The sequence below is a fragment of the Mesoplodon mirus genome (assembly GCF_964341445.2).
Source record: "Mesoplodon mirus genome assembly, chromosome: 13".
Lineage (NCBI taxonomy): Eukaryota > Metazoa > Chordata > Mammalia > Artiodactyla > Ziphiidae > Mesoplodon > Mesoplodon mirus.
Genome location: NC_138989.1, coordinates 48,640,821 through 48,667,670, shown reverse-complemented (window position 1 = coordinate 48,667,670; position 26,850 = coordinate 48,640,821). Strand labels below are relative to the sequence as shown.

General features: G+C 37.6%; 1 protein-coding gene across 2 annotated transcripts in view; it reads right to left on the bottom strand.

Moving 5' to 3' along the window:
* Positions 1-26,850, bottom strand: part of ASXL3 (ASXL transcriptional regulator 3) — a gene marked incomplete at both ends in the record, with an annotated part of 168,100 nt that overhangs the window by 42,451 nt on the left and 98,799 nt on the right. For both annotated transcript variants that reach the window (XM_082640776.1, XM_082640777.1), the window contains one exon: positions 24,104-24,267. In XM_082640776.1, the coding sequence (XP_082496902.1) occupies positions 24,104-24,267 (164 nt within the window). The remainder of the gene's footprint in view (positions 1-24,103; positions 24,268-26,850) is intronic.

The following is a 26,850-nucleotide window of genomic DNA, read 5'->3' as shown; positions in this document are numbered from 1 at the left end:
ACCCTGAAACACACCAGCAGAAGTGGTCCTGCCCACCAGAAAGACAAGATCCAGCCTCATCCACCAGAACACAGGTACCAGTCCCCTCCAACAGGAAGCCTAAATAACCCACTGAACCAACCTTACACACTGGGAGCACACACCAAAAACAACAGCAACTATGAACATGCAGCCTGTGAAAAGGAGACCCCAAACACAGTAAGTTAAGCAAAATAAGAAGACAGAGAAACACACAGCACATGAAGGATCAAGGTAAAAACCCACCAGACCAAACAAAGGAAGAGGAAATAGGCAGTCTACCTGAAAAAGAATTCAGAGTAATGATAGTAAAGATGATCCAAAATCTTGGAAACCGAATGGATAAAATACAAGAAACATTTAACAAGGACATAGAAGAACTAAAGAGCAAACAAACGCTGATGAACAACACAATAAATGAAATTTAAAATTCTCTAGAAGGAATCAATAGCAGAATAACTGAGGCAGAAGAATGGCTAAGTGACCTGGAAGATAAAATAGTGGAAATAACTACCGCAGAGCGGAATAAAGAAAAAAGAATGAAAAGAATTGAGGACACTCTCAGTGCCCTCTGGAACAACACTAAATGCAACAACATAGGAATTATAAGGGTCCCAGAAGAAGAAGAGAAAAACAAAAGGGACTGAGAAAATATTTGAAAAGATTATAGTTGAGAACTTCCCTAATATGGGAAAGGAAATAATCAGTCAAGTCCAGGAAGTGCAGAGAGTCCCATACAGAATAAATCCAAAGAGAAACATGCCAAGAAACACATTAATCAAAATATGAAAAATTAAATACAAAGAAAAAATATTAAAAGCAGCAAGGGAGAAGCAACAATTAATATACAAGGGAATCCCCATAAGGTTAACAGCTGATCTTTCAGCAGAAACTCTGCAAGCCAGAAGGGAGTGGCAGGACATATTTAAAGTGATGAAAGGGAAAAACCTACAACCAAGATTCCTCTACCCAAAAAGGATCTCATTGAGATTCAACAGAGAAATTAAAAACTTTACAGACAAACAAAAGCTAAGGGAACTCAGCACCACCAAACCAGCTTTACAACAAATGCTAAAGGAACTTCTCTAGGCAGAAAACAGAACAGAAGGAAAAGACTTACAATAACAAAACCAAAACAATGAAGAAAATGGTAATAGGAACATATATATTGATAACTACCTTAAATATAAATGGATTAAATGCTCTAACCAAAAGACATACACTGGCTTAATGGAAACAAAAACAAGACCCATACGTATGCTGTCTACAAGACACCCACTTCAGACCTAGGGACACATATACACTGAAAGTAAGGTGATAGAAAAAGATATTTCATGAAAATGGAAATCAAAAGAAAGCTGGAGTAGCAACTCTTATATCAGACAAAATAGACTTTAAAATAAAGACTATTAGAAGAGACAAAGAAGGACACTACATAATGATCAAGGGATCAATCCAAGAAGAAGATATAAAAACTGTAAATATTTATGCACCCAACATAGAAGCACCTCAATACATAAGGCAAATGCTAACAGCCATTAAAGGGGAAATTGACAGTAACACAAACATAGGAGGGGACTTTAAAACCCCACTTTCAGCAATGGACAGATCATCCAAAATGAAAATAAATAAGGAAATACAAGCTTTAAATGATACATTAAACAAGATGGACTTAATTGATATTTACAGGACATTCCATCCAAAAACAACAGAATACACTTTCTTCTCAAGTGCTCATGGAATATTCGCCAGGAGAGATCATATCTTGGGTCACAAATAAAGACTTGGTAAATTTAAGAAAACTGAGATCATATCAAGTATGTTTTCCAACCACAACACTATGAGACCAGACATCAATTACAGGAAAAAATCTGTAAAAACTATAAACACATGGAGACTAAACACTACACTAGTTAATAACCAAGAGATCACTGAAGAAGTCAAAGAGGAAATCAAAAAATACTTAGAAACAAATGACAATGAAAACACGACCCAAAACCTATTGGATGCAGCAAAAGCAGTTCTAAGAGGGAAGTTTATAGCAATACAATCCTACCTCAGGAAACATGAAACATCTCAAATAAACAACCTTACCTTTCACCTAAAGCAATTAGAGGAAGAAGAACAAAGAAATGCAAAAGTTAGCAGAAAGAAAGAAATCATAAAGATCAGAACAGAAACAAATGAAAAAGAAATGAAGGGAACGATAGCAAAGATCAATAAAACTATAAGCTGGTTCTTTGGAAAGATAAAGAAAGCTGATAAACCATTAGCCAGACTCATCAAGAAAAAAAGGGAGAAGACTCAAATCAATAGAATTAGAAATCAAAAGGAGAAGTAAAAGCTGACACAGCAGAAATACAAAGGATCATGAGAGGTTACTACAAGCAACTACATGCCAAAAAAATGGAAAACCTGGAAGAAATGGACAAATTCTTAGAAAAGCACAACCTTCCAAGACTGAATCAGGAAAAAATAGAAAATATAAACAGAACAATCACAAGCCCTGAAATTGAGACTGTGATTTAAAACATTCCAACAAACAAAAGCCCAGCACCAGATGGCTTCACAGGTGAACTTTATCAAACATTTACAGAAGAGCTAACACCTATCCTTCTCAAACTCTTCCAAAATACAGCAGAGGGAGGAACACTCCCAAACTCATTCTATGAGGCCACCATCACCCTGATACCAAAACCAGACAAAGATGTCACAAAAAAAGAAAACTACAGGCCAATATCACTGATGAACACAGAGGCAAAAATCCTCAACAAAATACTAGCAAATAGAATCCAACAGCACACTGAAAGGATAATATACCATGTTCAATGGGGTTTACCCCCGGAATGCAAGGATTCTTCAGTATATGCAAGTCAATCAATGTGAAACACCATATTAACAAACTGAAGGAGAAAAACCATATGATCATCTCAATAGATGGAGAAAAAGTTTTTGATAAAATTGAACACCCATTTATGATAAAAACTCTCCAGAAAGTGGGCATAGAGGGAACCTATCTTAACATAATAAAGGCCATATATGACAAACTCACAGCTAACATCGTTCTCAATGGTGAAACACTGAAACCATTTCCACTAAGATCAGGAACAAGACAAGGTTGCCCACTCTCACTACTATTATTCAACATAGTTTTGGAAGTTTTAGCCACAGCAATCAGAGTAGAAAAAGAAATAAAAGGAATCCAAATCAGAAAAGAAGTAAAACTGTCACCGTTTGCAGATGACAGGATACTATACATAGAGAATCCTAAAGATGCTACCAGAAAACTACTAGAGCTAATCAGTGAATTTGGCAAAGTAGCAGGATACAAAATTAATGCACAGAAATCTCTTGCATTCCTATACACTAATGATGAAAAATCTGAAAGAGCAATTAAGGAAACACTCCCATTTACCACTGCAACAAAATTAATAAAATACCTACGGATAAACCTACCTAAGGAGACAAATGACCTGTATGCAGAAAACTATAAGACACTGATGAAAGAAATGAAAGATGATACAAACAGATGGAGAGATACACCATGTTCTTGGATTGTAAGAATCAACACTGTGAAAATGACTATACTACCCAAAGCAATCTACAGTTGCAATCTGTATCTACAATGCAATCCCTATCACACTACCAATGGCATTTTTTACAGAACTAGAACAAAAAATTTCACAGTTTGAATGGAAACGCAAAAGACCACGAATAGCGAAAGCAATCTTGAGAAGGAAAAATGGAGCTGGAGGAATCAGGCTTCCTGACTTCAGACTATACTACAAAGCTACAGTAATCAAGACAGTATGGTACTGGCACAAAAACAGAAATACAGATCAATGGAACAGGATAGAAAGCCCAGAATAAACCCATGCACATATGGTCACTTTATCTTTGATAAAGGAGGGAAGAATATACAGTGGAGAAAAGACAGCCTCTTCAATAAGTGGCACTGGGAAAACTGCACAGCTACGTGGAAAAGAATGAAAGTAGAACACTCCCTAACACTATACACAAAAATAAACTCAAAATGGATTAAAGACCTAAATGTAAGGCCAGACACTATAAAACTCTTAGAGGAAAACATAGGCAGAACACTCCATGGCATAAATCACAGCAAGATCCTTCTTGACCTACATCCTAGAGAAAGGGAAATAAAAACAAAAATGAACAAATGGGATGTAATGAATCTTAAAAGGTTTTGCACAGCAAAGGAAACCATAAACAAGATGAAAAGACAACCCCCAGTATGGAAGAAAATACTTGCAAACGAAGCAACTGACAAAGGATTAATCTCCAAAATATAGAAGCAGCTCATGCAGCTCAATATCAAAAATACAAACAACCCAATCCAAAAATGGACAGAAGACCTAAACAGACATTTCTTCAAAGAAGATATACAGATTGCCAACAAACACATGAAAGGATGCTCAACATCACTAATCATTAGAGAAATGCAAATCAAAACTACTATGAGGTCTCACCTTACACCAGTCAGCATGGCCATCATCAAAAAATCTACAAACAATAAATCCTGGAGAGGGTGTGGCAAAAAAGGGAACCCTCTTGCACTGTTGGTGGAAATGTAAATTGATACAGCCACTTTGGAGAATAGTATGGAGGTTCCTTCAAAAACTAAATATAGAACTACCATATGACCCAGCAATCCCACTACTGGGCATATGCCCTGAGAAAACCATAATTCGAAAAGAGTCATGTACCACAATGTTCACTGCAGCTCTATTTACAATAGCCAGGACATGGAAACAACCTAATTGTCCATCGACAGATAAAGGGATAAAGAAGATGTGGCACATATATACAATGGAATATTACTCAGCCATAAAAAGAAATGAAATTGAATTATTTGTAGTGAGGTGGATGGACCTAGAGTCTGTCATACAGAGTGAAGTAAGTCAGAAAGAGAAAAACAAATATCGTATGCTAACACATATATATGGAATCTAAAAAAAAAAAAAAAAAAAGATTCTGAAGACCCTAGGGGCAGGAAAGAAATAAAGACACAGACATAGAGAATGGACTTGGGAACACAGGGAGGGAGAGGGTAAGCTGGGATGAAGTGAGAGAACTCCATGGACATATATACACTACCAAATGTAAAATAGATAGCTAGTGGGAAGCAGCTGCATAGCACAGGGCGATCAGCTTGGTGCTTTGTGTCCACCTAGAGGGGTGGGATAGGGAGGGTAGGAGGGAGATGCAAGAGGGAGCAGATATGGGGATATACGTGTACTTATAGTTGATTCACTTTGTTATACAGCAGAAACTAACACACCATTGTAAAGCAATTATACTCCAATAAAGATGTTATAAAAATCAAAACAAAACAAAACAAAAATTTAATGTTTCTGGAATCTGTCCTAAGGGAATAGAGCATGTGAAGAAAGTATTATCCAAAAAATCTACTAAATCTTGGTAACCACAGAAAGAGTGTGTCAATTAAGCCCCAAAGCAATGCCTCCATCCAACAGATTTCTGTGATGGAAGCTCCTCCCCAGAGAGAGCCCCCTCTTCTGAAGGAAAAGCGGCTTCCTTTTCCTCAGCTCCCAGTAAAGGAATGCAGTAACTCAATGGGAGGGGCAGGTCAACAGCTTTCCTCATCCCCTTCTTTCCCTGACATGCAGAGGTTAAATTCCTGGCAAGTGTAGCCAAGAGTTCAGTGGCACCTTTCCTCTACCAGTGATCACCCTATGATGGTAGCTTTACACCAGGGGAAGCAAGCCAGGAATACTGGGACCTTGAATGTCCTCACCTAAGCCACCTGTAGGGGTGGAGGTTCCATTCCAGCAGAGGCAAGATGTGAAGACCAGAGGCTACCACCCCCACCAATCTCTGCTACTAAAGCAGGAGTGTCGCTCTGGAACAGTGGCTCTAGATTTTTCCCAGGCCAAGAGGGAGTTGATAAGAACAGAGACCTTCTAAGGTTCCCCCCCAAAAGCTGATTTTACTTAAAACAGAGTGCAGGGAAGCTTAAGCTGAAGGATGCTCTTGATACAAAGGGAGATTTTGCTGGTGAGCAATTAAGGGGAGACTGGTAGCTCTATAAGAGCAACAAGCTAAACCATAGGTCTTTTTTTATAAACTAATTTTTTATAAACTAATTTATCAGAGAGAACCAGGGGAAAGATACAGGTAAGAGGTGCCCTCCTAGAGTTCAAACAAATCTCAAAAACTAGCCTCAAAACCATCCTTGCAAAGTGGCCTAATTTAATTGGATCAGACTGTGGACAAATTTATGCCCCAGGGCATTGTTAAAAACAATAAAGCAATTAGGCAGCAATTAACAGAGCCTAAGGGCTGAGTGTGATACCAAATGAGATTGTAAAATTCTTTAACACAGTCATTATATCTACCCATTAATTTTATCCCCCTTGCTTACCAAGGAAACAGAATACTTAGAAAGAGGCTAACAATGTTTGTGAACGGCAAAATGTAATTTTATTGTGAGCACTGAAAACCTAATGTAAATTGATTATCCCATCCCCCAAAGCAAATATAAACAAATACATCAAGATTATGATAAATAATGATAAAATTACAATCAAAAGAAATATTCTCCTTCTTTAAGGAAAAAAATACTTTAAATACCAACTAGATTCAGCATAGGCATTTATAATGGTTTAATAGAGAGATCAGGGAAAGGAATATAGAACTCAAGCATGACTGTGATCATGGCCAAGGTTGTGCTCTTTGAGAAGAATCATCAGAGGCTTCATAGTGCAGGAAAAATCAATTTCACTAAAATAATCCAGCCAATTCTCTAATCAAATTAACAGGAAAACAACAACAAAAACAATCCCTGGAGAAGGGTTTGGAGTGGAATCAGTATACAGATGCAGATAACGTAAAATGTACAGGTGGGGGGGCAGTTGTGGGAAGGAAGGGAGAGGAGCATAAAGAAATAGGAAAGAGTGACCCATAGGCTGGAAAACAATCAGGCAAGAAAACTCCTTGTAAGAGGCCCTGATGTTAGATTTAACACAAAAAGGCTTCAAAGCAGTCGTTATAACTACCTTTAAATAATTAAACAAAACCATTCTTAAATAAGTTGAGGAAGGTATGATGACAATGTTTCATCAAATAGAGAATATCAATAAAGAGATAATGACTATGAAAATAAACTGACTGAAAATTCTGGATTGAAAAGTAAAATAACTAAAATGAAAATTTCACTAGAGGGGCTCAACAGTAAATTTGAATTGGCAGAAGAAAGAATCAGCAAACTTGAAGATATGGCAATAGAAATTATGCATTCTGAAGTCAACAGAGGAAAAAGGATGAAAAAAATGAACAGAGCCTCAGAGAAACATGGGAAACAATTAAGTGTATCAATGAATACGTAACAGGAGTAACATAAAGAGAGGACAGAGAGAAGGAAGCAGAAAAATAGTCAAAGGAATAATGGCCAAAACGTCCCAAACTTAATGAAAAATGACCTAAAAAATTGAAGAAGCTCAACATACTTTAAGTAGGATAAATATGAAGAGATCCACACCCAGACACATCATAGTAAAAATGTTGCAAGCCAAAGAGAAAAGTTTGAAATAAACAAGAGAAAAAAGACTTATTATGTGCAAGGGAACCACAATAACATTAACATCAATCCAAAAATAAAATGAAGGAAAAAAATCCGTTTACAATAACATTAAAAATAATAAAATAGTAAGGGATAAATTTAACAGAAGAAATGAAAAACATACTCTGAAAACTAAAAAAAAAAATAATTGAAAGAAATCAAAGAAGGTATAAATAAATGGAAAGACATCCCAAGTTATGGATCAGAAGACTTAATATTGTTAAGATGGTAATATTCTCAAAAGTGATCTACAGATTTAAGACAATTCCTATCAAAATTACAACTGTCTTCTTTACAGAAATTGACAGGCTGATCCTAAATTCATTTGGAAATTCAGGGTCCCAGAACAGACAAAACCACCTTGAAAATGAAAAAAAAAAAAAAAAAATTGCAGGACTCACACTTCTAAAAATCTAAAGGAAATTTTTTTAAATATAAAAAAAAAGATTAGAACAGTTTAGGTATTGACACAGAGAATATATTCTTAAACTAGACACGAAACTCCACATCATACATGAAAAATCAAATTTTCTATAGAGCTATGGATAATTTAAAAAGAGACTATATATGTTTGAGGAAAAACAGAAAAATCCCCAAAACTTCTCTATCACAATAGCATTTAATCATATATTATTCTGACCCTGCTCCCTCCCTCCAGTTTGCTTGTTCACCTATTCCTACTATGACCATTCTTGGACTCATTATGACCTGCTGTCCATTCATCACTTTACTTTTACCCGGTCCATCGTTCCTCTCTTTTCATCATTCCCTTCCTTGTCAAGTTTAGATTTTCTGGCTCATCATGTTCCTATGATTCTTGCCCTTCTCATCATCTGGATACGCCCATATGACAAAAGCCCAATCCATGGTGGACCTTGACATTCTACAGCCAGTACTTTTGGAAAAATCCACTCTTTAAAGCAGACAGGTTTGATAATGAAGTCTTCAACTCCAGGCCATGTATCACTCACTCTCAAGCTAGCTTATTCTGCTGCTTTCAGTGAACTCAATCTCTCACTCTTCAGTGACTATTTCAAACTCCATTCACCTCAAGCTCTTTACCTTCCTCCCTATCTCAACATACCCATCACTACCAGTCCATGATTTTGACTTCTACCTTCTCTAGGGGGACGAAACTGTGGTGATCAGATGGGAAACCCCTAGACTTTCTATTACCAAGTGCCACACCCATCTTCTTCACCGGCTTTCTTCCTTCCTTCCAGTTTTCTTGGAAATGGTGCTCTGCTTCCTTTCTCAGGAACACCTCTCCACCAGTGCTCTGATCACTGCCTTCTCCACCCCTGCCTTTTAAGAGATCATTATAATAGGCAACCAATTTCCATTTTTACTTTGACTATTTAACTGCTCCCTCTCAATGGGTCCTCTATTCCTTTGACAATAAACATACTAAATCCTCCCCCACATGAAAAAATAAATCAAACAAAACCCCACCTCTCTTCTTCAATCATGCTGTTCCAGTTACCCTTATGAGTATTTACACTTCATAACAAATTTCTTACAAGATATGCCTGTCTCTATTTTTTCCTTCCTTTCTTCTTTAACTCAACCCTGATCCTATTCCAATCTGGCTTTCCTCACTATCAAATAAATGAAATGGTTCTAAAAAGTACACTAATGAGAAACAAGGAATTAAAATGATCATTATTTGTAAGTGATATGATTTTCTGGAAAACTCAAGGGCATAAAATGAAAAACAATGAAAAATTATCAAAAATTGAGTAAGATGGCTAAGAAAAAAAATAGCTTTCACATACACAACAATTCTATTACAGAAGGAAAGACCCCATTTACAATAGAAAATTTTAAAAGAGAACATTGGCCTCAAGGTACTCAACAAGAAATTCTTAGATCTAAGAACTTTCTCAACAAGGAATTCTAAGATCTAAGAAATTCTAAGATTTACATGCAGGGGAAAAAATGAAGCAGTCTATCCAAATTGTCTCCTTCCATTCTCTTTTGAAGCCACTTCTAACTGGTTTTTCCTCCCTACCATGCCTCCAAAATTGCTCTTGTCAAGACCACCAGTGAACTACACATGTGAAATCTGATGGTGACCTCTCCATCGTCATCTATTCAATACTTAAGCCTTAATAATATAAACCACTCACTCCTTAAATATTTACTCCCTTGATTTCAGTGATACAAACACTTGGTTTTCCTCTACCTCACTTCATTGGCTATTACTTTTCAGTTTTATTTGCAAGCTTAATCCCTTTTATTCAGCCATTAAGATATGGAAATCTCAAGGCTAAGTCTTGGGCCCTCTTCTCATTCTATTCTATAGTACATGTCATTTATATCCATGGTCTTAATTAACATCTATATGTTGGTGGTTCCCATTTTTTTTTAAACTCCTGCTTAGAACTCTAAACTTCAGACCTATAGAGCCAATTTCTTATTCAAAATTTCCATACAGACTTCTCAAAGGCACCTCAGATGCGACATGGCCAAAACTAAAATCATGCTTTTTTTCCAGTTTTACCTACCCCAGTAAATGACACCAATCCGTTCATCTATTGGCCTAACAAGACACTGAAGCTGAGTATCAGAGGAAACCAAGGCAGTTATAGTTCACAGGAAGAGAATCATAGGACCAAAGAAGAGAACCAGAGCACCACAGAGAGAGGACTTCTCCTTGGAGGAAACTATCAGGGGCTGGGCAAGAACTACTCACAAAGTCTGTTCTCACCAGGCAGACTGGAAAAACACAGGCCTCAGTGATGGGGAAGAATCTGCCACGGACTGAACACTTCTGGTTCTGCCTAAGACAGCTTAAGGTTCCAAAGTATTGAGCTATTTACAGATACAGGCATATCTCATTTTGTTGTGTTACTCCACTTCGCAGATATTGCGTTTTTTTACAAATTGAAAGTTTATGGCAATCATGCATCAAGCAAGTCTATCAGCGCCATTTTTCTGACAGTATTTGCTCACTTTGTGTCTCTGTGTCCTATTTTGGGAATTCTCACAATATTTCAAACTTCCATTATTATTATATCTGTTACGGTGATCTGTGACCAGTGATCTTTGATGGCATTATTATAATTGTTTCAGGGCACCACAAACCACACCCATATAAGAAGGTAAACTTAATAAATGTGTGGGTTCTGACTGCTCCCTCTGAAGGCTCAGATGAGGGTTAGCAATTTTTAGCAATAAAGTATTTTTTAATTAAGATATGTATATTGTTATTTTGGATATAATGCTGTTGTGCACTTAAGATACTAAGTATAAACATACTTTTATATGCACTGGGAAACTAACAAGTTCACGTGACTTCCTTTACTGCAACATTTATTTTATAGCAGTGGTCTGGAACCGAATCCAAAATATCTTTGAGGTCTGCCTATACCTTAACTATATCAAGCTCACTTCCATGCCTGCTCACAAGCTTCCTCTCTCTTCCTGAAAATTATATTGCCAGGGGCTTCCTGTACACTCCCTCCTTCAATGTTGTTTCTCCTGTTAGACTATAAGCTCCGTGAAAGCAGACGCAGGACAATCTCATGTAACATAGTATCCCCAATGTCTAGCACATTGCATAGCCCACTGTAAAACTTCAATTACTATTTTAAATACAACTACTTTTTCCTCAGTCGTCTTCAGCTTACTAATAGATATTGTTGAAATCATTTTTATTCTGTTTCAGTAACACACAGAGGGTCTTGTTCTCTGAACTGTCACACTGGGTCTATTTTTTGAACTGCCACATCTTTCTTATGTTGCATTATTGATCTGTCTTTTCAACATAAGACAGGGAGGTCAGTAGGTGCTGGATCATTACTGGATATTGAGATGGTCTCTTCAGAAACTCTGTTGGGCACTGTAGAAGTCTTTCAGGCTCAGATAAGGAAAAAGTGCATGTTTACCCCACTGATGCTTCCCCAAGTAGAGGTTTGCACTTGTGGGGAGTAGCGATTCATTCTGTAATAAAAAACGTATTAACCACTTGTTTAAGGATACATCAGTGAGGCTAGGCCTCCCTTTAGCTGGCAAAACAGCCAGCCTTTGGACATAGAAAACCAGCCAACCCCTTAGGCAAGCATAGACTGGAAACATTTTCTGCAGTGTTGTAAACGTCCGCAGTTGAGAGACTAAATCCTAGGGAACGTTTCCAGAGAGCAGGAGCCAGATAGAGATTTGTTTCTCCCGAAGGCTCCACTCTTGCCTCCGGCCCTGACAACTCAGCTGGTTTTGCCTAAGGTAGTTTCTACAGTCCCTTTCAGTGAAATCCCACAGGCAGCTCTCTATAGGCAGCCACTTGTACTTTGGACACCTCTCACCTCCGTCTAGTCTCACCTTCATCGCCTCCAGCAGAAACTCCTCCCAGTTTCTGGAATCTGGATGGCATTCTTCCCCCAGGTTCCAGAACTGATAAAGAAATATATTGATGGGAAAAAGCCAGTATCATTTTAATGGGAATCTAGAAGCAGAGAAGCAATTCAATATGCAGACTTATACTGCCACCTTAATCCAGAGGTTCAAACGTTATTAGACTGTTTACTTCCTGCCTACAATTGATTCTTTATTCCTTTACACTGGTCTTTAATAAATTTTACAAATGGAATCAAAATATTTTCTCAGGCAACTTTATTTTTTGAATAGGGTTTGATAACTACTATGAGTTTAAAGGTGATTTAATAAGTGAAATCTGTTCTCTTCTTTCTACTCTCGAGCCTAGTTTAAGGGTAAGTCATTGTAGGACACCCGTCCCTAATGGTCCACGGTGACCTTGGCATTACAACGCCCCTATAAAAAGGAGAGGCACTGATACATAATCTGCCATATGCATGACTCCCTTTCTCAAACTCTAGTCATTTGTATGATAAAGCAAGGTTAAAATTCCTTATTCTCCATTCCTGTATAAACTGGTAGTTAAGAATTAAGCATACACATATTACTAAATAATTTATATAACAAAAGGTGATTATGCAAATATTAGATGACAATAGTAAATATTTATTAATCTGATATGCCAATGGCTGGTGATCATACAGGGCCAAAGACACTCCCACAGGCCATGGGGTGGCCACTTAGTATTCAATATAAAGGAGAAAAAAAGGGGGTTAATGCACAGAATGGGATGTTGTCCATGTTAAATAAGTTTGTGCTCTTCAATTAACTACCTTATGCACGGGACAGAGTGGGCTCCATTTGTTGGATTGCCTATTATGTGCAATTACTTGCACATCTGTAATTCAATCCAGTCTAAACATTATTTGATATACACTGAAGCAGATTCTGATAAACATAAGTTGATGTTAACTATCCAGTTAGCTAAGAAATGAATAATATCCAGATGAAATCACTTCCCTGCATGAGCATAAAGCTCAAATGGCGAGAATGGAAATACCAAGGCGTGGTCTGCAAGGATATCTTTGGTCATGTATGATTTACTATCACCAGTAAGTGACTTAGTCTGGAAGGAATATTGGATTTCCTAAGTACTTTAAGATTCGCTTTCAGAAGCAGGGAAAAAGCCAAGATGTCAGTTGCATTAAAATAATTACATCTCAGGTATGTGCTTACTTTTACCTAAAGGCTTAAGATATGAGTATTTTTTCACATCTTTAATAGTTTTGAATTTTTATAATCTGTTTGGTAAACTGACATTTCATTGTATATGCTATTTGTAGAATAAAATAACGGTATAATTTTAAAATCAACATATACAGTACATAGAGCAATCTCTAAGAGGAGCCTGAGTTATTGCAAATGTATGAGCTATTTCCATGGAAGAAAAAGATGGAAAGCCCTTTCCCATTTGTATTTATAAAGGCTGCGTGACTCTTTAAATATATACACTGATGCCAACAGAGCCATCAGAAATCAATAAATCACATTCTCATGTGCTGTAAAATGTCTGACACACACATTCATTTTCCTGGTCCGAAATTCTCTGCAAAAGGGACTGTGTAAATGTTCCATTTTAGTTTAATGACATTCTCCACAGTTAAAATGATGTGCATTATTACCAGTGAGCTCAAAAACCTGAAGAGCACAAAGCTAGATAGGGATTTAAAGAGACTACATAGTACATATCCTTCATAGTACATATCCTTCAGTGGCCGGTCATTTAACAGACCACAGACACACACATATGAATGCAGAACCAAATTGGGAGATTAGTAAGAATGGATTGAAATGCTGCAATTACCATTTGGACAAAAAAATAATAGGCATAATTTATTTAGAAGCAGCTGGGGGATGGTCCTATAAGTATTTGGAGAGATAGCCCTGATAGGCCGACGCCACTGAATGGAGAAAGAGATGAACATCACTTAAAAATGATACAGACAACAGAAATGACAATAACCTATTCATCAGTGACGTTCAACCTGAAAGTGTAACAAAAACCTAAATAAGACTCCACTTGAGTTGACATTTATTCCACCAGCTGCCATATATTTTAAAAAGGTCTCAAAATTGTTCTACGTAGACATCGTTTATAAAGTACAAATTCTTAAAGAAAGAAGGCATCTGTTATGTATAATCTAGAAGGTTCTAAGAATTCTGCAAGCACATCTTGCAGAGAGCTAAGCAGAAAAGGCACATCTGAAATAAACCCAAGCCCTGAATTTATTAAGCCAGTATTCCTACGTGGGGACTGAAGGAAGAACTAGCTACAATTCTGCCTGTTCACTGGCACTGACCAATGTTGCTCTGGCCTCTTGTTTCTTTGTATTTGATCTCTGAACCAAAATGCTGTGGCCAAGGAGATGACACTTGACTCATGCGTTTACCCAAACCTGATCATATTCAAAGTGTGTTATTCTGAGACTCTTCATTCAAAATGTAGCTTTCTTCCTTTAATCTACATTTTCCTTTCCCTGAGACCTCCACTCACTCTAGCTCCTCTGACCTAACTTTTCTTCCTATCCAGCCTGGACCCCATAATCAACCACCCCCACAAGCATCTCACAAGTCCCCTACAACCTTTCGGCTCCTTTGTAAATCTCCAACACCCTGGCAAAATCCAACTCCTGGCACCAAGCTAAGTGTACCAATACTTAGCACTGCGGGGTGGAAAACACAGAAGTAGACCAAGTGTGTCTGCTGGCATCTGAACTCAGATGGGGCCTCAATGCTGTTCAGCAGCCACTTCTTCCCCAGGATGAATCCACAGTACAATCCATCAAGCTGCTTTCCAAAGCCTTTAACTCTTGTGAAACCCCTAATTCTCTAGCCTCTGAGAAGACAAAGACACCACCACCCAGCTGAAAACCCCTCACTCTGCACCATACTCTTCACACTTAGTTATTTCTTCACTCCTTTCCTGCTTCTCTCCTCTCTGATCTCAGAAATCAACATTTTTTTCTTAAACCAGCTTCTTTATCAATAGAGTCCATTCTTTTCCATCTCTTCAAAGACTCTCATCCATAAATCAAATCCTCTATCTTCTATCTTCAATTTCTTCTATCAACTGCCTCAATTTTTAGGACAAAAACATGTTTAAGCCCATCCTAGCTTTAAAAACATACCAATCTTTTGCTACTCTCAAATGCGTAATAAATACTTACTGCCTAAAAGGGGTATTCAATTCTTCCCTCCCCCTCAAATCTAATTACCAAATCATGATGATTTTATTTCTAAAATGCCTGTATTGGATAGAATTGCCCCCCTGCACAAGTTCATAGGTTGAAGCCCTAACCATGTGACTATATTTGGAGACATGGCCTTCAAAGAGGTAATTAAGATTAAATGAGGTCGTATAGGTGGGCCCCAACCCAATATGAGGGGTGTCTTTATAAGAAGAGAAAGGGACACTAGTGATGCAGGCATGCAGAAAATGGTCACGTGAGGACACACAGAGAAGGAGGCTGTCTAAAAGCCGAGTAGAGAGGCCTCAGGAGAATCGAAATATGCTAGCATCTTGAACTTGGATTTGCAGCCTCCAGAACTGTGAGAAAATAAATTGCTGTTTCTAAGTCACCCAGTCTGTGGTATTTTGTTATGGTAGCCCTAGCAAACTAATACAATGTCTCATGAATGAGGCCTTTCCTTTTCACTCTTTGGCTTTGGCAAAAGTTCTTATGTTTATCAGATATGTTAAACTAGCTTTATAAGTGGCTTCCCAGGCTATATTCATTCACTAGGAAAACACTTACTGAGCACTTACTATATGCCAGGCACAGTGAATGGGAGAAACAGAGCCACTGTCCTGGGGCTGTTTATTTTCATGAGGAAAGACAAATGAACAAATACCTAAACAAGTTAATCATAGACTATGACAAGTGCAGGAAAGGAAATAAATAGATAACTAAGACAGAAAACATCCAGAGAGGCTACTTTAGATGGGAGGGGAGGAAAGAAAAGCCTTTATGAGGAGCTGACATTGAGACTTGGTGGAGAAGAACGAGCTGGCCTTGGCAAATGATGCCGAGAAAACATTCCTGGCGGAGCTGTGAGCAAGCACAGAGGCTGAGAGAGAACACAGGCTGAGGTCTGAGGGGCAGGAAGGAAGACAGTGTGGCTACACCACAGCCAGGTGGAGAATGGGGGAATCTCTTCTCTATTCCACGCTTCATTCCTCCAATAGAGCTCTTTTTCTATAATATAAATCTAATAATGTCATGCTCCAAATGTAAAATCTTGCTATGTTCTACATGGCCTTTTTTACAGGCTTGCTCCAGCCTACCTTTCTAGCCTCAAGTTTCTCACCCTATACCCCAGTCATCTAAAATTATGCGTGGATAGACATCGTATACTTCTCTGCCTCTCTTGGGTGCCAGGGAGCATCATGTAGGGAAAGAGCATCAACTTGGCACTGACAAACCTGTGATCAAATTCTGGCTCCTGCGTTTTTACTTGGAAGAAGTTAGGTTAAGTCCTTTTCTCTCCCTGATCCGCAGTTTCCACATATGAGGTGGGGTTAATAATGCAGACTCTTTGGAGAGTTACTGTGAGCATTAGTGCTCATCTCTGTAGGAGGCCTAGCACTGTACGTAATCAGTATTATTATTGGCACATCTGTTTTCTCTACTAGGAATGCCTGACACACTTCTTAACTTGGGAAACTTCCTCCATTGTTTTGGACCTAGTTCAGTAATACCTTCTCTTGAAACCTTCTCCAACTCCCACAGACGGAACATAATCACCTCCTCTATGTCACCTTAATACAATGCATATACTAACACCATGGCAGAGTTCTGGACCTACAGGCCTTCACCTCACGCCCACCCCCACTCTTCTCTAACCATGACTTCCCTCAAGGTAGGAAGTGGAACTTATTAATGTTTATATCATCAATGCTTATCTGGCACATAATACGTGTTAAATAAACACTGGTTCAATGAATGAACTATATATCCTAGTCCTCCCCCAAACCACCCGAGTCTGCTTACATCCACACCATTCTACTTCCTCAAAAGGTCTGTCATTCAGGAGCCTGGCAGGTACAGGTGGCTCATTCAAGTCATCATCATTCAAAGAAAGTAGATTAAAGTGACTATTTATAAAGGTGTGGGGAGGATGCAGCAAAACCACAGAGGGCAGTGCAGTAAACCAGAGCTAATGATGGGGGCTAGTATTTGACATGAACGGTAAGGGGAGAAGGGGGTGATTGGAATTTGGACAGAGAGAGCTGTGTGGCAAGGGCCTTCTGACAGAAGCTGGTCAGTGGATGTGGCCCGTGCTGACCACACAGGGCAGGTGAGGGGCTCAGCCTCATTTTTCTTCCTCCACCCAATCCCCTGTTGGGGCTTCCCAAGAGCTGAAACCTATTAGAATCCAGAAGGCCTTCTCGTCCCCCTCCTGAGGAATTCAGGCCTGAAGCTAAAATTAACATAGGCCCCTGCGTGAGGGGCTCATGATGGCTCAGAGTGGGATCACAGCACCCAGCGGGGTGAGGTAGAGGGGAGGCCTGGGGAGGAGCTGCAGAGACAGAGCATGGTTGGGGATGGGCACCTGTACAGGACAGGCCTGTACAGGGTCAGGGGTCAAGTAGGAAGGTGGGTGGGTACGTGGGCCGTCATGGAAAGTCAGAGCCTCAGGGCAGTAAGGAGACCATCCCCATGGGGAGATATGCTGGCCAACATGGAAGACTGGTTACCTACAAGGGGATTAATGGACTACTTAGATATATTAAGGGTAATAGAAACTGAGTTTCTCACTGTCACTGTCAAACAGCTTTGGAAAGGGAGAAAACTAGAATGAACTATGGGGTATTAGATTAGCATTGAAGGTATTAGTGTGAATTCATGGTTTACAAGATATAGAGGAACACATAGAAATAAATGTAGATAGAAATTGTGCTATGTTTATATATAGGCTCATACTCTTTCTTCTATAAGATGTTCCTTATCTCCAAGACACAGAAGGAGGTGTTCACACACACATACATGAACACACATGTATGGATGTATGCATTCCTATATACACATACGTATATTTCCTAGGTCTGTCATAGATCTGGGAGAAGCAACACCCCAATAGCAAAGAGCATATGTTTCATGAGACATTGACTTCTAAATACCATCTTCCACTAAAGGGAACCATGGCTCCTTGGAGAAAGGGTTGATTCCAGGGCTGAGACAGGGAAAGTACAAGATGAGACTGAAACAATTCCACGTATTTTAAAGTAATGAAGTGCTCGAAGAGTGATGGAGACACGTCAGAAGACACAGGAGCCAGCTTGAACAGGCTCCTAGTGACCAAATGTGGACAACTGAGCATAATAACCTACTGAAAAACTAGGAAACAAGGAAACCATACAGATAGGAATAAGTGGATAAATTGAGAGTCTGAAGAACAGGATATTTGCACAGTTTAAAAGAACATCCTCACAAAATACTATTTAATTACAAAGAGGGAAGAAGTAACTTTACACTGAAGAAACTCGGCGGATACATTTTTATCAAATGATTGGGAGAACTCAAAATTGTGTGCTACCTCATAGGTGCAAGGAGAATACAGCATCATTTATCGTATTCCTCCCAATGGTACACAATCTGAATCTGATCACTAGGAAGTATGACACAAACTAACATTAGCTTATAATCTTCCAAAGTGTCAAAATCATGAAAGTCAAGAGATGACTAAAGAACTATTCTAGAAGGAAGGAGACTAAAAAGATATGACAACTAAATAAAATGACAGATCCCATACTGAATCTTGCTGCTAAAAGTGACATTACTGGGACAGGTGGCTAAACTTGAGTAGAGTCTAAGAATCACACGGGAAGAATGATCAATGCTAGCTTCCTGATCTTGATTGGCTGCACTGTGCTTATGCAAGAGGACGCCCTTGTTTGCAGAAAAAAACAGGCTTAAAGGCATGATATACTGGGGGGCGGGGGGTGGGATGGATAACGAGGCTTGAAACTTCTCTAATATATGTTTAAATCTTGTGAAAGTTTATGATTATTTCAAAATTAAAAAAAAAAAAAAGAAAGGAAGACAGAGGCATCCTTTCTCTTGATGCAGTAGTCCATACGTGGATTAGTCTCCACATACAGCCTCCTGGAGCAAAGCAGAGTAAAGAAGGTGGAGGGTGGATCTAAAGGAACAAAGAAAAGATGTCCCACTTACTCCCCAGTGACTTCCTAATGTCCATCTGAGACACTTGCCTGTACATAACCTCCCCATTGATGGTCTCTCATAGATTTGCTATTTTCTATCTATTCCCTGGCTCCTCCCATACCCTTTCTAATACTTTCTTACAAATATATGTATTCCTTTGGGATGGCCATGATATCTCACAGTCTCATCAAATCCCATAGCTGACAGTATAATCTATGTAAATTTTAATCACCAATTCCATCTTCTCCAGTCACAAAACCTGAATATATATAGCCATATTTGGGCATTTCATATAGTTTATAGAAGCATCTCAACCCAACGTGTTAAAAACCAAACTCAATACCTACCCTACTACAGTGGACATGATAGTTGACTTCTCTCCCACACTCCATTGCATAGCCTCTAATAGAACTTCCTAAAAACCAGATTTCTAAAGTTTTCCTGACATCTCCACAGTGTACCATTCTACTTCAGGAGTTGGTGAGCACTCTAAAATTCAGGGGTAGGCCTGGTTGCTTTAAACCAACTTGCATATTCCAATTCCTCAGCTAGAGTCATTGTTTAAGAAGTAGTCACTGTGATCTGTTGATACATAGTATCATTCATGTGACTCAGGTTTATCTTTGAAATACTGGGACAGAAGTATTTTCCCCATGAATGTGAAATAATAGGCAAATACCCTTTTTTTTTTTTTTTTTTTTTTTGCGGTACGTGGGCCTCTCACTGTTGTGGCCTCTCCCATTGCGGAGCACAGGCTCTGGACCCGCAGGCTCAGCGGCCATGGCTCACGGGCCCAGCCGCTCCGCGGCATGTGGGATCTTCCCAGACCAGGGCACGAACCCGTGTCCCCTGCATCGGCAGGCAGACTCTCAACCACTGCGCCACCAGGGAAGCCCCGAAATACCCATTTTTTGATTCAGGCAGCCATCCTACTACAAAGGGATTCAGGTTTAGAATAGTGCCAACAAGGGAGAGATTTTTTTAAATGAATTCATTAAACACAATTAAATGGGTCCTTGATAATAACTGAATTCCAGGACCAGCAACCAGAAGCCCACTCTAACCTCCATCTTATAATTACCTGAGCCAATAAATCCCCTTTATATTTAAGTCAGTTTGAGTTCAGTTTTCTGTTACTTGCAGTATAATGTGTGGAAAGCAAACTTAAATATAAAACTAGTTGTGACAATGTTATAAAACAACTAGAAGTATGTAAAAAATGTAATCTAAGATAAACAGACCTCTAGAAAAAGAAAGAAAAGTACAAATATAGAAAAAATTACAGGTTGGCTTAATGATAGTTGGTGCTGGCAAGGTAAAGGGAAACCTAGCTTCCCTTATTTTAAAGATGTAATAATGAAATAAACCTTGGCTTCATTTGGCCCAGAATAGGACAGCCTGTAGGACTGCTTCAGGGGAGAAATCAGGCAGAAACCTGGGGTAGTCAAAGGAGGGAAACGAAAAAACTGGGAATGTCAAATTTTGTAAAAATACATGAGAACAAGCTTTTGTACAAGTGAAATTCATAGGTATTTCACATAATTACAGTACCTTCCACTTGCTCAAATAAATCTATGTAACCAGATTCACATTTCCAAGCCTTTCCTACTCATTGTGGCCTAGAAAATGGTGATGTTCACCGATTTTTGGGTTTTTATAAACTGAAGTGAAATAGACCAGTTTTGGAAGGTTGTTTTATCAAGTTGCCTGTTCCTTTCTGCTGGGAGATAGGGTTGAGCTCAACTCTAGCAGGGCCTGGAGAAAGAGCTCTAAACTTCTTGATGTCAAATGCTGATAGGCCCATAGAGCCTTCCTGTCCTCCCAAGTCACCCTAAATAAAATCTCCATTTGCCTTCCAGACCTTCTACAGACCTTCTTCTTCCAGACCATCCCATAGGCAGTGTCATTTATTCCCACTCTTCTGGGTTGAAAATATGCCGGGAATCCAGTCCTTTCTTTTCTTTTCCAAGGCCAATGTCTAAGGTCAGACTCGTATCTCTTATTTCAACTACTGTGACTGTCTCTTACCCAGTCTCCCTGGGTCTTATCTTTCTGCCTCTCCAATACATTTTTTTACAGGGCTACTGGCTCCTAAGAGAAAATGATGACAATATTTTATTTATCCTTTGGATCTTCTTCTCCTGCCCTATGTCCAGGGACTAAAGTATTTATTTAAATTATTTTATGTATGCTGTTTCTCATTTGAGAAATCTCTGATGGTGCCCACTGGTTTCAGAAAAAGTTAAAAGAGCTTAATCTGCAACCAGGGTCATCGAGGTTTAGACCATATTACCCTTTAGCACAGCATCCTACCACACACACAGCAAGTCTTTGTAAATGACAAGCTCTCCCTCTGTAAAATTCACTTTCCCTTGGCTCTACTTACAAAACACCTATTAGTCCTTCAAGGTTCAAGATAAGTATCTGTTCCACCATAAAATCTTCTCCAATACTACTTTCAGATTAAAGTTCTTTAAACTTCGTGCCTTCTGAGGACTTTATATTTCTATTTGACATTTATATTACTCTGCCTGGTCTTATACTAAATTTGGTATAGATCTATCCAGTTATCAGACTTCTTTTCTAGTAAAGAGGAAACTGTATTTCAGCATGAGGTTGTCTTTCTCCTCCGTCTGTTATTCCTCTGGAAGATTCATTCCTGAAGCCTCTGTATTTAGCACAGTATCTGCAGCACATAATAAACGCTCAGTAAGTATTTCTTGAATAAATGATTTCCCAATGGACTACATGTTCTTTGAGAACAGGTATTGTGCCTTATTCATTTATATTTCTCACAGTGACTGGAAAAAACTGAGTAACAGAAACTGCTACAAGTTGAATTCAATATTAGGCTTATTGAGACTGCCTCCTGGGTTACTGAAATATTTGGTTAATCCAAGGACAATTTGTCATTTCTTCTTTCCAAAAAGATTTGAGTACTTTATACATGCCAAATCTTATGCCAGGATCTGGAGGTACAACTGCAAACAAGACAAACCACACATATGTTGAAGTGCAGGCAATAGTCACGTAGCTAATAAATCCACCTCCCCCTGCCAAAAAATAAAGGTTTTCTAAACACCTGAACTCCATCCTCAGTCATACCAGCTTGAAACCCAAGAATGATCAGTGGCTTCTCCCTATACCTTGCTTCAAGTGTTATTTGACAAAATGTAAAATTGCCACCACTGGATGATGGTGCTAATGATGATGGTGGTGATGATGAAGGTGACTGCATGGTCCTACTCCTCTTCAAGTTCAATGCTATTCTCCAAATTCAAGCCCTCATTCTGCCTTTTGGAATAACTAAAATTGCTTTCTAACAACACTTTCATGCTTCCCATCTCTAACATTCCCTTTTCAGTATTGCCAGAATCATTTTCTTAAAAAGCAGTGATCTTATTACATTATAGCTCTGTTCAAAAGCCCTCAGTGTCTTTGCACTGCAAACACAGCGTGAACACTGTTTAGACTCTTTAGCCTCATACTCAAGGCATCTTCCAAAATTGACTTCTAATTTGTCTTTCCAGACTCATTTGCACTGTTGTTCCTATAATCCAGACTCCCACAAAATTAGCTTTTGATTTTGTATCTTTGAATCTTTCACATAAAATACATCTCCATCTATTTTATTCAAATTCTGCCTATACCTCTAGGCCCAATTCAAGGATCTTATATTTGTCTCTGATTTTTTTCCCTTCTACATATAAAAGCTCAATTTACTTTGTGCTCTCCCCCCTAAGCTTACCTGTTTCTACCTCATATTTTCATTATTCAGGAATACAGCTTCTGTATCCAACTAGAGTGTATTTAATCATTGATTCAATAAACATGCAATAGGCACTTACTAATAGATATTTCCATTATTCCAAAACACCAAACATGTATTATATTCATAGTAAATACTGAACACATTTTCAAACAAAAATGTACTCAAAATCAAAATAGTATTTTTCTAAATATGAACAATAATAATCTCCACCAAAGAGATACATAAGAATGATAGAAGACAGCAGCTTTTCAAATTTTAAGTATGTATGAAAGGGTGGGTAAGTTAGGAGAAAACAGAATCAAATAAAAAGCTAAGAAAATTTATTCAAAATAATATGGAAATATTGAATCAATCTTGCCCATTTCAATTTATGGATATACCTATCATTTTGAGATACAAATTCATAAACACATGCACATTATGTCCATCAACTGGAAACTATATACAGTGTCAAAATTTATTGAAATGAGAATCACAAGGAAATGTAATAGTTTTGTGAAATTTAATAAAAGTTTATGTGATGAAATATTTTTTTTCTTTTCAAAGGAAACAGCTTTAGAAAATGATTGATGTCTGCTATTATGAGTCTATATTTGTATTTCCTTATTTTAAAGGCTTTTTAAAAATACAAAAATACACTTAAAGCATTTTTAGTTATACTAAAAAAAAGATAAAAGGTGATTATTTATAGGCAATCATATTCACGATGATAGACTCTCAGAAGCCAAATCCAAACATAAATTTTAAATGGTTTTTGGAAAGAATTGAGAATGAAAATATTTACATAATTTCTTAGAAACCCTGGCTTTTTATTGCTGCACTTCAATATTCCCTCAAGGCAAAGGGGAAGCTACTTCAAAGATTTATTTGATAATGGAACGTTTGATTTCTTTGTTTTTCCTTCCCAATGTGGGTAGGTCTGTTGTTTTCACTCTATGGCAATGTGCTGTATTTTAAAATTTGAATTTGCTCACTAGTGATAATGAAAAATGAGTCTGTTTAGGCAGATTAAGCAAACACACCAATGCTAGAATTTAAGTATATAAATTACATAAATATACTAGATTATTAGAAAACTATCCATCCATGTATCAGTCATCTTCGATAACAGACCTGCCAGTTCATAATAATATAACTGGTGACTAATACCAAATGTCTGAAACTTCTACTTACCTGCCTATCCACTTCTGGGAGCAAAAGCAGGAGGTATTGTTGAAAATGCTGAGGTAAGGAAGCAAACGTATGTTTATTTATTAATGCCCTCAAGTTAGTGTTGACAAGAATAGATCCCGGGGTTTCTATGTCAATATCCTCAGCTTTGGTCCATTTCAAGTGTCCTGTGATAAATAAGCAAGAGGTATGAATTCACTATAGATTGGGAAAAACATACACCTGTACACACACATATGTATACTGACTATATATATATATATATATATATATATATATATATATATATATTTGATAATGTATTTAATTCTATCTCTTTTAAGAATGATATTTCAGAATGAAATCTCCAAAGTTTCTTTGGGTTTCTATCTTGCCTTAGTTGTCTTTAATTTTCATAATGTCTACATCACTCAATACCATCTGTATTTTTAACTCAAAGTAGCTCTAGGTCTAGATAAAAAAGTATTTTAATTATGGTCTTCCAATTAATCAGAATCCTCAAAAACTTTAGGAGCATAAATGGTAACAACTACAGTTTTTGTAGATCCTATGAGACCTAGGATCAATGATAACAATAAGAGTGCTGTTAATTTTAATAGAGATAATGACAGCATTAGAGCTGATAGCTGTGTGCTCCCCAAGTGTCATGCACAGCACTAAGCACTGGAGTATTTCAGAAGATTACTATTCAGGGTAATTTAAGGGTAATACTTTAAAACAGCAATCCTTTATAAAAATATTAGCTGTGAAGCCTGAAATGCCAGTATGCTTTGTAGGATAATTCTACAACTCAGGTACAATGACCTACAACAGACGGCTGTATATAGAGCCCACAATTCGAGATTATGACACACAAGGGAACAATCCACCATAAGGGACAGTCAGCTGATGCATCAAACAGAAGAATTACCACTCTCAGTTGCTTGAGTTAAGAGAATCACTTGAATGTGATTTTAATAGAGTGTGATTTAAATCAAGGGTCAGCAAATTATTGCCCATGAACTATATCCAGTCCAGTCACTGCTCGTAAATAAACTTTTACTGGAACATAGGCATGCCCAATTGTTTAGCTACTGTCTAGATGTGCCTTCACACTACAATGCTGAGTTGAATAGTTGTGACAGAAATTGCATGACTCACAAAGCCTACAGCATTTACTCTCTGGCCCCTAACAGAAAAACTTGCTGTCCCTTGTTTTAAACAATAGAAACAAAAAAGGAAATAAACTCATTATGAAGAAACAGGACACTGTAATTTTAAAAATAGGCAGATTTGAAACAGAAACACATAGAACTTCTAGAAATGAAAATTTAGTTTAAAATTTTAAAAAAATATTCCATGGATACAGTGAAATAACTATTGAATAAATATAGAATTGATGAAAATATCTAGAATGTAGCATTAAAAATGATGAGTCAAAAAAGCAGGATAGCGAAAAAATAAAGGGAATGGAATAAGCAGTCAGGATGCACATTTACAGGAGTTTGAGAATGAAAAAAACACAGCAAATGGCAGAGAGGCAATATTTGAAGAGCTAATGTCTGAAAGTTTTAGAACTGAAAAAATGACAAGAGTCCTCAGATAAAGCAACATACCAAATCTCAAAAAGGATAAATACCCATTCTTCCATCCGATGTGTTGAAATAGCAAAACATCAAAAATAAAAAGAATACCTTAAAACAGTTTTGAACAAAAATAGATTACCTCTAAAGGGATCACAATAAGACACAGGAACCTTATCATCAATAAATTACAGATGACAATGAAATATCTTCAAAGGGCCAAAAGAAAAGAAGCATCGATCTAGAATTTCGTTAATAATAAAGTCCCTTTAAATGGCAATGATATTAATGATATAAGAATATTTTCAGTATCCAAAATGGAAACTATCCCTTAGAAAATCTTGCTGAAAAAGTACTAGTGGATGTTCTTAACAAATAAAGAAATTAACTCAAAGAAGGAATGAGTGGGTTGCAGAAGCAATGACAAACTAAAAGATTAACAGACATGAGTAACTCCAAATAAACATTAACAGTGAAAAATAATACTAACAACTAATAAGAATTAAAACAAAATGGAAAAAAAAACCCCAAAAAAACCAGGAGACAGCAACTGCATGAGAGATGGGAAGGTGTGACTGAAATGAGAACACCATATAACCCAGGCACTGTTTGGAAACAGGAGGGATACTGTTAGTTTGTTAAAACTCTATAGGTAGTGTCCTTCTTTGTTTCTTGTAAGAGTCTTTATTTTAAAGTCTATTTTGTCTGATATGAGAATTGCTACTCCAGCTGATTTCCATTTGCATGCAAGGGATCAACCCAAGAAGAAGATTTAACAATTATAAATATTTATACACCCAACATAGGAGCACCTCGATACATAAGGCAAATGCTAACTGCCATAAAAGGGGAAATCAACAGTAACATAATCATAGTAGGGGACTTTAACACCCCACTTTCACCAATGGACAGATCATCCAAAATGAAAATAATTAAGGAAACACAAGCTTTAAATGATACATTAAACAAGATGGACTTAATTGATATTTATAGGACATTCCATCCAAAAACTCTATAGGTAGTCAATGGGAGAAATGGAAAAGACTTAAAACTTCCAAATAAATTCATGGAAGGAAAACTCAATCACATGAAGGCATAAAAGGAGAAAAAAAATTTTTGATTAAGTCCCAACACAGTAAAAAAATACAAATGGATTTCATATTAGATTTTAAAAGTAACACAATCTGA